Source organism: Sus scrofa, chromosome 5, assembly GCF_000003025.6.
Source record: "Sus scrofa isolate TJ Tabasco breed Duroc chromosome 5, Sscrofa11.1, whole genome shotgun sequence".
Classification (NCBI taxonomy): domain Eukaryota; kingdom Metazoa; phylum Chordata; class Mammalia; order Artiodactyla; family Suidae; genus Sus; species Sus scrofa.
Genome location: NC_010447.5, coordinates 31694352 through 31706409, shown reverse-complemented (window position 1 = coordinate 31706409; position 12058 = coordinate 31694352). Strand labels below are relative to the sequence as shown.

At 36.9% G+C, this 12058-nt stretch overlaps 1 protein-coding gene across 1 annotated transcript in view; it reads right to left on the bottom strand.

Annotated features, from left to right (window-relative positions):
* Positions 6247-12058, bottom strand: part of CAND1 (cullin associated and neddylation dissociated 1) — a 42656-nt gene continuing 36844 nt past the window's right edge. Inside the window, 1 exon segment of the mRNA XM_003126362.4 lies at positions 6247-11559. Within this exon segment, the coding sequence (XP_003126410.2) occupies positions 11335-11559 (225 nt within the window). The 3' untranslated portion in view covers positions 6247-11334.

Here is a 12058-nt window from a genome sequence, read left to right as displayed (position 1 = left end):
GATATTGGTCTGTCATTTTCTTTTTTATGGTGTCTTTGTCTGGTTTTGTCATCAAGGTGATGGTGGCCTCATAGAATGAGCTTGGGAATGTTTCTTTCTCTATGTTCGGGTCTTTTTCAGGGGAAATTCTTCCATATAAATTGGGCATATTGGTAGGAGCTGAGTGCAGAATTTTCCTATGTTACCATTTGGACTGTCCACTCTTCTATTCATATCATTTATTATCCTTTGTTTCATTTTTGAAAACCTGCAAAGCCTGCTTTATTTTTTTTTCATTATAGCTGGTTTACAGAGTTGTCAATTTTCTACTGTACAGTATAGTGACCCAGTTACACATACAATTACACAATCTTTTTTTTCACTTTATCATTCTCCATCATAGGTGACTAGACATAGTTCCCAGTGCTATACAGCAAGATCTCATTGCCTATCCATTCCAAAACCTGCTTTACAATAATGCTGGTAGTTTAGCATCTGACTTTAAATCAAACTGCTTTAATGTTTTGCCATTTAGGATACCATTTGTTAATGGTTTCTGATAACTTGTCTTTGTAATTTTACTTTTAGTTTACTAATATAATAGTTTATGCTGATAGTTTTCTAATACTGAGTCATCCTAACATTCTCAAAATTTAGAGTAAAAATTTCCTCTTAATGTAAATTTCGTAACATCCCTCTATTCCACTTTGGAAAAAGCGCAATTATTGAGAGTAAATAAGAAAAATCTATGAGAGGACTATTAAGCTCCTATGGTCATTCAAGAATAAATATATTTTTCCAAATATATTTGAGTGCTTACTATGTACCATCCTCTTTATTGTGTGTGTGTCTTAACAATTCTTTGAGGCTGATACATAAAACTTCATCGTACTGATGAGGAAACAGACCTAAAGACATGAGCAATTTGCCCAAAAGTCCCACAACTAAGGAGTGGTAGAATCAGCTTTGAACCAGATTGAGAGCCTGAACTCTTAACAACTGTATTATAATGTTTCTCAGTAAAGCATTAGAGAAGATCAAAAAATAACAGAAGCTCCAAGATGGCAAACAAATCTCAGGTCTTATTTATTCAGGCTCAAAATTCTACTGAAGTGACAGTAAACATTTGTGAACAGGAATAAATCCAGAATAATATATAGAGCAGAAGGGAAGGCCCATGTAGTTCAAAAATCCCTACAAACTTCTAGAAGGTGAGAAGCAGGGGCCTTAAAGAAGTCACAAAGCAGAAAAGTAGGGATTCTTTTAGTCCAGCCAAGCTGCAGAAAGGACTCCAGCATGTGAGACGTTAGAACAGAGAAGGACAGGGTTGCTGGAGGTATTTGGTTTGACCTAAAGGGCCGTCTGTGAACAGTAACTTTGGATGATGGTGTGGGGAATAGTGGTATCTGCACAGTGTTAACAGATGTTTTTTTAAAGAGGGGGTTCCCATCGTGGCACAGCGGAAATGAATCTGACTAGTATTCATGAGGATGCAGGTTCAATCCCTGGCCTCGCTCAGTGAGCTGGGGATCCAGCATTGCCATGAGCTGTGGTGTAGGTTGTGGACTTGGCTTGGACGCATTGCTGTGGCTGTGGCGTAGGATGGCAGCTGCAGCTCTGATTCACCCCTAGCCTGGGAACTTCATATGCTGCAGGTACAGCCCTAAAGACAAAAAAAAAAAAAAAAAAAAAAAAAAAAAAAGAGAAAGAAAAATTCTACATGACTCAGGCTTGAGTCAGATACCAAGAGCTTGACAGAAATTGTCTGGATGAAGGGCTCTCTACATGAAGGACTCTCTACACTGGACCCCGGTCCTGATGCGCAGCGGTTAAGGATCCAGTGTTGCCATGATAAGCTGTGGTGAAGGTTGCAGATGAGGCTCAGATCCCGTGTTGCTGTGGCTGTGAAATAGGTCCAATTCAACCCTTATCCTGGGAACTTCCATATGCCGTGGATACAACCATTTAAAAAAGCAAAAGAAATAAAAATAAATTGGCTGTATAACAGGCATGAGAAGGCAGGATAGGTTTAAAGATGTGAGTTGGCCCCTAGATTGTGTCCTTTTTCCAACTGGCATCATGGAAGACTTTTGGAGTCCCTGACTCAGCCTGCGAAGTAGCAGGCAGCCACATAAGGGAAAGAAAAAGAAAGATATTCTAAGCAAAAGGTGTATCTTTAACTTGAACAAAGGTATTAAGGTTAGGAGCAGCCAAGTAGCTGAGGGAAATATTTTATTCTTGCCTGAGGATAAAGGTCAGTCCTAGGTGTGACAGATGCTGAGGCTAGAGGGGCAGAGAGTGGCCAGATCTGGAGCTTGTACTTACCGTATAGGCAAAAAAAAAAAAAAAAAAAAAAAAAAAAGCCATTGAAGGATGTAAGGCAAGAATATGAAATGGTCAGGACCATTGTTTTGGCAGTTGAGAGGTCTTGGGAATGAATGCAGTCTGGTCTAAGGCAGTGGGTCCCAAAGTGTGGCCGGGGAAGGCATCTGGCCTGGGAATGGAAAAAAAGTGCAAATAAGGCCCCACTCTAACCTACTGAAGCAGCCTCTAGAGGGAGGGCCCAGCAATTCTATTTTAACAAGCCCACTGGGTGGTTGTGATGTGTACTCATCTAAGAACCACTCTTTCTAAAGAATGCCTCTTATCTCAAGACATTTCATCTCTTCCAAGAACCTTTCCTGCCCCATTGATATATAATGATCTATACCCTCTATTGTCACCCATTCTGTCCCCTGAATGTACTTGTCATACAGTAGAATTTTATGGTGCCTCGTTATGCCAGTTTTCTCCTGGTAACTAGTATGCTTCTTTATGCCACATATGGTCTCTCAACCTGCCTTTGCGGGCCTGGCAGGATCTAGCAAAGTGCTTAATACTTTAGCTTTTGCTGAATGAACCTAAAAACCATTTAGGAGGCATTTGCAGCATTCTAATCAATAGATGAGGAAATGAGGTCCTGAAGCAAGAGTATGGGGGGTGGACCTGAGAAATACCTAGTAAAGTAAAATGGCAGAATGTTAAGAAGGCTGTATAATTATTAGCTCTTAATTACACACTTTGCAAATATTCCTATTTAATCCTCACAATAACCCTAGGAGGTAGCTACTGTTTTTGTCCCTGTGGTTTAGATGAAGAAACTGAGACTAAGTAATTGAACCAAGGCCAACAGCTAATATTGAGCTGAGATTCAAACCCAGGCTATGTCTGGCAGCAGACATCTGTTAGGCTGTTTTGCCTCCAAACTTGTGTTACATTTTCCAGCTTGAGTGGTCAGGTAACTGGGGTGCCATCCGTGAAGACATAAAGACAGGGAAAAACCAGGGTAAGATGCTGAGTTCAGCTTTTTTAGCTATGCTGTGTTTTGAGGCACCTTTAGGGGGTGTCCAGCAAGTGGCTTGATAGTCTGAATACAGGACTGGGCCGGGTATGCAGATTTAGAAATGGACATGTGAACCATGAGAAATGGATGAATGATCCAGGAAGGATTATATACAATGAAACGACATGTGAATTGAAGGCCCTAGTGAACAATATTTAAGGGACACTAAGATGCAGTGGCCTAACAGGTATAAGGAACCCCCCAGAAGACGGTATCATTCTAGAAGTCAAGGTAGTGTCATGGAGGGACTGATCAACCGTATCAGTTGCAATGAGTTCAAGAAAAAGACTGAAGGCCATTTTGGCATCTAAAGACGTCACTGCAATTGGTTTGCTGGGATCACTGATAGAGGGGTGAACACCAGATTTGAATGGATTGAGAAGTGACAAGAAGGCAAGAAATTCAGAAAGCACACCTAAGTCTACAGAGCGATGGCATTTTGCAGAAGATGCAATTTTAAAAATTAAGCCTTTTTAGACGAGACTTCAGTGTCCTTTTCAGAGTCCAGCTCATGGAACCAGTGGATGTGGTATTGAGGATAAAGGGAAGAGATGGAAGAACAACTAAGCCAAAACCTGGGAGAGGCTGGGCTCTGGGAGAAAGGTTGGACTTGAGCAGAGGACAACCAACTCAACTTCTAAGACGAGGACATGAGGACAGGAATGGTTATGATATTCTTAGGAAGCACAGGAAATAATGGCCTTAATTTTATTGATAAAATGGTATCCATGGGTATGGAGGCAAGGTTAAGTGGAACACTTAAAGATTTAGGGAATGGGAGAGGGAGCAGCCCTAGCAACAATGAAAGGACAAGTAATTTTATTAATAAGCCATTTATAAAAACTAGGATATCCAGTTTAGGTAGACAGAAGGCTAGGCAAAACTGAAAATGATAGGACATACAGATTATAGGACTCTGTGAGGTCAAAAATCATTTTGGAGCAAGTGAAGATAGAACTTGATGGATGGGAGGTTGTAGTTAGAGAAGATTACTATAGAGTTTTTAAGTTCAAATAGCTCTGGATGAAAATATCTAAGCTGTAGCCTTGAGAGTTTTTTGAAATAGGAGAGATGAAGGTTGATAAAAGCACAGAATTACAGAGTTGGACTACTGAAGGATAGCAACTTAAGTACATTTCAGAAATTATCAACATTGCTGGTAATTTTCGGAGACTGTTTTTGTTTGGGAAAATATACACTTGAAATATGGGGTTAAAAAAAAACAAAAACCTTGAGGTAGATGACCCATTTCCCATGGCCCTGGGTGCCATAGCTTAAAAAGCTGGTAACAAAATTTGACTGTTACTCTGGAAGGTGTGCAGATGGTTGCAGAGGATAGGAAAGAAAGGAGAGAGGAGCCAGACACTGAGCGGAGGAAATGAGTTCCCACTGTGGATCAGTGGATTAAGGACCTGGCCTTGCCATGGCTGTGGTGTAGGCCTTCTGGCCTCTGCTGCAGCTCCAATTTGACCACCCCCCCCCCCCAGGAACTTCCACATGCTGCAAGGGTGCCATAAAAAGAAAAAGAAAAAAAAAAAAAAAAGCTTAGGAGAAACTCAGTGGCAGGGTGGTTGAGAAGAACTCATAAGAATTAGTAGGAATGGCTGATTTTGAGCAGTGTGCATTGGTGTGCAATGCGACATAACTCTTCCTGCCCACCCTGCCTTTGTCAAAAGGATCTCAACTCAACTTGAGTTTACTATTCTCACCAATACCCTGTGCACTGAGTTTTCAGCTGTTAGGTACAACTTCTTGCCTATCAAAATGTAATCAGCAGTGGTGTCCTTCTCGGGGGAGAGCACTACGAAACAGATGGGACTTGCTACTCACTTTCCCTCTGCCACAACTAACCACATTCCCAGTGGCAGCACAGTTTTCCAGGGTCCCAGTGAGGTGGGAAGCAGACTACCATGCTAATCCACAAAAGATAGGAGAATGTGTTCTAAATCACTGATCTGCAGGACTTGTCTGTATTGCAACATAATGCAATTGTACCCAATCAATTGTCCTGTTGATTTTATCTCAAACACCCCAACTCCCCCCCCATCTACACTTACTCAGCATATTCCCTCTCATCTCTATACCCCATAAATGTTCTAACTCATAAACAAATGTCTTACATTACTTTCTTCTACACTCAAAACTGCAGCTAATTACAAATCAGATCAGGTGACTGACTTTTAAGTCTTTCTAGACTTGCCTTCATCTCTGAAATTAAATCCAGAATGTTTACAAGGCCATCTGTAATTCACCCTTTTAGCCTCTTACCATTCTCCCTCATGTTCCAAACTCCAACCATACTCTGCTTCAGAATACACTGTGACCTCTTCTGTCTATGCTTCTGCTAATTCTGTTCCCACTGCATGGAGTACATGGTTTCCTTGGCTTACATTGTCCTGATCCCCAGACCACGAGCCTCTGTGCCACAAATCATACAGAGCCCATCCAGTATTCTTCTATGAAAACACTATTTAATAGAAATTATGTTTTCCCTAATGATACTGTCCCCACTATCAAGCACATAGCACTAAAGAGTGGAGGTGCCCAGGGGAAGGAGGGGAAAAGGGTAATTAGCTTTGCCTTCGATCCATTTACAAGAATGGAGTTGTGGTTAATAAATTTTACATAGATCTTAACATGCAGAGCGCTGTGAGCAGAGGCTATAGCAGTACAGATCAGCAGTGGGGGCTCTCATCTGCACACACACACGGTCATCTGGTAACACTTGGACTGTACTTTTACAGGGCAATTGATGCTGAAAAAAATTTCTAAATCATTTAAGTGTAGATTTTAAAGACTTATGAATGATTTTCAAGGTTCCCAAACTCAAGACTTAATAAAACTGCTGACCAATCAGCCTCATTAATACTTCAAAAAACATCATGTAAAAGGAAAATAACTTTTATTTGTTTACACCATTTCTGCTAAGTGGGATTGAAATGGTTCAAAAGCTTGAAAGACAACTCAGTCGTTTTGTTTCAAAGAACAGGCAATTTATGATGGTTTTTCTGTCACTTGCTACCACCATCAGTCTTTAAAATCTCATGTGTGGCTATCAAGATTCATAAGAGATTTTATTTTCTCCAGACATCAACTAATCCTAGAAAAATAGCAAAAATCTGCTAGAGTCAGTTTTTTAATAGTTACATTAAGTTCAAATATATATATATGTATATATATATATAAATTACACACACACACACAAATCACTGTTTGGCATGTCTTTAAATATTACAGCTAAATAGGAAATTACCTGCACTGGGAAACAAGTCTTTAGTTCCAGAAATAAATTAAGAAACTGTTCAAGAGTGTAAATGAATAATCTTGAAAATCTACTTAAGTAAGATGTTCCAGCTTCTTTTTTATATAGTACATCAATTGCAAAGCACTCACACTGGCTCATATTCCCCTGTATATAAGCCCCTTCTATACATCTATATATTTTAAGAATGAGAAAGTATTTTATGGCCAAAAAAACAGTATGTTAAAGGGTTTAATAAAGACCATCCATTTAAGTCAGAGGAGGTAGTACACAGAGTAGAAACCTATTTTCCATAAATCATGATAGTTCTAATTAATTGGTGGGACAAAGTAAGTTGGTAAGCAGCAGTATTTTTAAGTTAGGAAGATGAAGAACTGACACTTAAGAATGTCTGAAAACTTCTACATGTATAGAATCTCAGTTGGTTATAGCTGCTAACAAGAAACAAAAATCTCTCTAAAATAGTGATTCTCAACTGGGACAACTTTGCACTCTCCCTCTCACCCCTATTCTACTGGGGACATTTGGCAATATCTGGAGACAGTTCTGGTTGTCACAACTGGGGGTGGTACATCTGGTATTTTAAGTGGGAAGAGGCCAGGGATGCTACAATGTACAAGGCAGCCCCCCATGACACGGAATTTTTTCAGTCCAAAATGTCAGTGTCATAGGTGAGAAATCCTGATCTAAACAGAACATGTTTTTCTACCAAAGTCTGCTAAATTCTGGAGGAAAGCATGAGCTTTATTTCTAGAATAAGAAACTAGTAGGAGTTTATTTCCAGACCCTTTAGGAAAGCCTAATCTCATTCACTGATGGTAATGATTCCAAGCAAAGTACACATCTGGTGTCTTTAAAAAAATCCTACATTAGGATTAGAGTAAGCTACCAGAACACACATTTAGCTGCCCTTACCTAAGTAAGCAGTTGGGTTTACATTAAAAGTGAAATGTCTATGAAACAAGTCAAACAGCTTTTCAAAGTAATTAGGATTATTACAAGCTATTAAATCATGAAATTACCATGGTATACATTAACCAGTTCTGAAATACAATTCTTCAGATTTGTCTTGAGAGAACATTCTAGAATAAAATCCATGTGCATCAACCATTAGTTACTGATAGTGGCTAAATACACTAATTCCAGTATATCCTAATAGAGAATTTCAGTTCAGATAGCTTTTTCTCATCTAAGATGTAAGTGAAGCCATTCAACTGCCAAAACAATCACGGGATAATCATTTAAAATCAGAATTAAAAGTACAAAGAAGTCAGGGTATTAAGACTTCCTCTACTAAAAATCATCCAGAGACATTAACAACTTACTGTACTGTGAAGTGGAAATATGTAATTTCATTGTGCAAGTTTCTTAAGAAAATGGCCTTATCTGGTGAGCTTTTGGCAGCCTGCCACCAAGTTAGTCCAATGAGTTCTGGTTTGTAGCCAAAGGCTTTTTTTTTTTTTTTAACTTAATTGGAAAAGTGAGTTAAAACCAGACTATCCTTTTCCCAAACTGTAAAATGAACTAACTGTTGCTGTTACTGTCTGTTTTCCATTCCACAGAGGGTCAAATAAAATCTCAAAAACAGACATGAATCTGGGATGGCAGTGGTTTGAAAATTAGGATTTGGTGTAAGATAGAGCTAGAATCCAAATTTACTTGATCAAAATTTTAAGCTCTTTAATAACAAAATATTATCTAGAAACTGGCAGTTATGGGCCCAGCACACTTCCACTGTGCCATTCTGCTCTTAAGAGATTGGCAGTTACTTTTCACTGAAATTTTTGATAAAATTTGGGCAGAAAAATGTTAATTCAACTTTTTAAAAATTGTGAAGTATTAGTATATACTCTATCATGTGGCTAAACTCGCCTTACAAGGCTTATTAACCAGTTAATTGAATTTTTTGATGACTGAGGATTTTGTATATTTCATTATTTTGAATTTTAATCATGCCTACATAATCACATTCATATATCTGAAACTGAGCTAGATATAACGATATCAGAACATCACTTAAATCTGGTTAAATTAGATATACCCCTCTGTTATTTCTTTCTTATGCAACAAAAGTGTAAAAAAAATGATTTGGTTACCTATGGATACATAAAAATTATGTAAACATTCAAACATCTGTTGAAGTCACCATACTCCAACCTTTTAAGAATTCTAATTCCGGGTGGTTAAGCAGCTTTACATGACCACTATTTTAAAAATTATTCACTGCTACTTACTCTATAAATGTTTGGGTCAGACCTTGCCATACAAAATTTCCTTTCTGCCTTAGTTTCATAAAATAATGTAACCTCAAAACACAATCCCATATTGAGCTTTCTTTAAAAAGAAATCAAGTAGATCTGAACAATTTAAATGTCCTCAAGAAAATTAGCAAACAGCTGTTCTCTTACTATTAAAGATCTCCTGAGGGACTACCACATATGCAGAATTGCTAAGCAGAACTTCCTAATGTTTAAAAAGACCGGAAAGCAGTATGAGTGGCAGATTATGACTTAACCCCACACTTGCAACTTCCATTCCAATGGCAGGACATCACCACTAGAAAGTATGAAATTAACCAGTATGACTCAGCATATAAAATCTGAGTATTCTTTTACTAATTTTATAATATATGTGAATATATACATATAATATATATGTATATTATATATATATAAACAAACCATTATCTACTACTAGAAAGGAGCAGAATCTATTTCTTTTGTTAAAAGATAGTTTCAGCTATATTAGAAAAACTAGCCATTTTGCAAGACTCAAAAAAAAAAAAAACCTATAAGCTTTTCAGAAGTTAAAAGATGAAAGAGAAATCCACTACATAAAAAGTGTTTGGATTTAACTTTAGACAATTAACTAAGACATTCACATTCACACAACATATAGCATGTCAGTCTCCTATTTGGTCCTAGAGCCTGCAGTATTGTAATTTATTGTGAAACCATGTAACCAAATACTTAAATATCCACAACATCTATACCACGGTAATGCATAGTACATTATATACTAACATCTCAAAATAAATTTCTACTACAGTTTTATGCAAATTATGGTATAAGATTATCACCTGCCACATTTTGAAATGGCACCAACATCATGTAATGTTCCATGTCAATGTACTAGTCAAAAGCCCTACTGGTAATGATGCCTTATGCATTATCATCTGAATATCTGAAGTCAAGCTGTTAATCTAATAACCACAGTATGCTATCAATTAAAATCACTGCATATTTGAATGTTAAAGCAGGCAATACAGCAGGAAAAATGTTTCTAATTCACAGTTTCAAAAAATAAAGGGTACAGTTTTCAAATATCTGAATGCTTAAAATCGGTCAATTTAACAACTGCCTCCTTCAATACATGTAAACTATGTTTGCACAGCATTAGGAGATGTCTTTTATTTCAGAAGTTAGTTCTTACTGTTACAGGAGCACCACAAATTTGAAGGAAGAGGCTACAGTGTGAAATGAGCTCACTGATGGATATGTTAAATAAAAATTTAACTATAATATAAGGTACTGCAAAGCTTTGTTCCCCCCAGCACAGACCCCTTAACAGGAAAAAGTAGTCAACGCTTACCAAATACAATATGTAAATTAACTCTAAAAGACAGACTGGAAAATCTAACTCAACTAAACGAAAATATTATTAGCTAATAAAATCTGATAGCTTCAGAATTTTCCTTAAAATAAAATTCAAAGGCATACACAGTTATCTGAATCCCTCAATGAGGAATGTAGGGATCCAAAGGAAATGAAAGAAAGATCTGGCTTTAAGAATTTCTAAATGGAAACACACACACACAAATGGGTAACTGAGAAAAACTGAGTACTTAAATATTCGATTTTTAAATGTATAAGAAAATTTATAATAGAAAAAGTGGCAAATTGTTATTGTGACTTGATTTGCTGAAAACATCTGCAAATTCACACTGGCATTAAGAAAACCAAAGTTTCAAAAATTTACTCCTTTCTCTCTCTCCAGATATGTGTTTTCTGTGCAAAAATAAATATCTGAAAATTGCACTAATACAATAATACTTATTTTAACTTTTGTATTATGAATAATCTGCACATGCTGCTTTACAGACAATACGTATTTGTAAACTTGCTCATGCAAAATTAGTGTGCGCAACAGGGATATTGTTAATCCCCATACCTAAAAAAATGATACCTTATTCTCTTTTAAACTGCCAAACCCTCTGAAAAGTAATCTTACACAGCTATTCTTGTCTGCCAGCTAAAAATCAGTTTATGTTGCTGAAACAAAAAAGTTATACAGGAAAAAGAAACATGGTTTTTGTCTTGCAGAATTTTTGATTTTTAAATAAGAGAAAATTTATAAAAGAAAGAAATTCATGGTCACAAAATTTTAACATTTTAATCCTAAACATTACAGGGTAAAATAGATACTGGACTCTATTTCCATATTCCATAAATCCTAACTTTTGATTTCCATTTTAAATGTTGCCCTAACCACTAAAACATTAGTGGTTTTACAACTTCTGGATTATGGAAATACATATTTCTGAAATAAATGCTACAAAAACAACAATGGAAAAAAGCCAAACTGTCTCCATGAAGGAAAAAAGTGGAATATTTTGAAGCTTTTAGACATTTCTCGTTCCATGTCTTATGATTAACCTGTCAATTCAGTGCATCGTATGGTCAATGTAATGGTCCCCATGTTGAACAAACATCTAACTAGTGTCCATTGATTCCAAGTTAGTGGATGATGAATCTTTTTGGATACTTTCAAAGATGGCTGCCAGCTCAGGGTTAGAACTGATCTGTGACTGGAATTCACTCATCAGTGGACTCTTCTCTGCTTCTGGAATGGTTAGCAGTGCTGCTACTGCTCTCATGGCAGATCGCTTTAGTTCGTCTTGCTTTTCAAACTCCTGCTTTACTGAGTTTGCTTTTACCTGTAACAATGAGTAAATTTATATTACATGCTATAAAAGATAGCTCTTATAAAAACAAAATTTAAGCACACAGAAGTAAAACAAAGCTACTCTTTTAAAGATCCAAAACAAAGCTACTCTTTCAAAGATCCAAAAGGCACATTATTCCTCAAGTATAGTTGTTTTTAAACTTCTTTTTTGGCAGTAACTGTGTCCTTTTAAGGCAATATTTTATACAAGGCCCATTACAAAAACCAAGAAAAAAAGAGTGGGATCTGCATAGCAAGTTCTACTTTGTCCTCCACTAAGAAAACTACTCTAGCTACTTTGTCTACTATTCTTCAAACATATCATGTACACACATCTCTATGCTTTAATTCATATATATTATTTTCATATGAAAAGTTTCACTTTCTGAACCTAAAAATAATTGACTTTTTAAAGTTCATTTTAAATGTCATCATGTGCATGAAACCTTCCATGCCTGATCCACTCCTCCACCAGAATTAAAACATTTTCT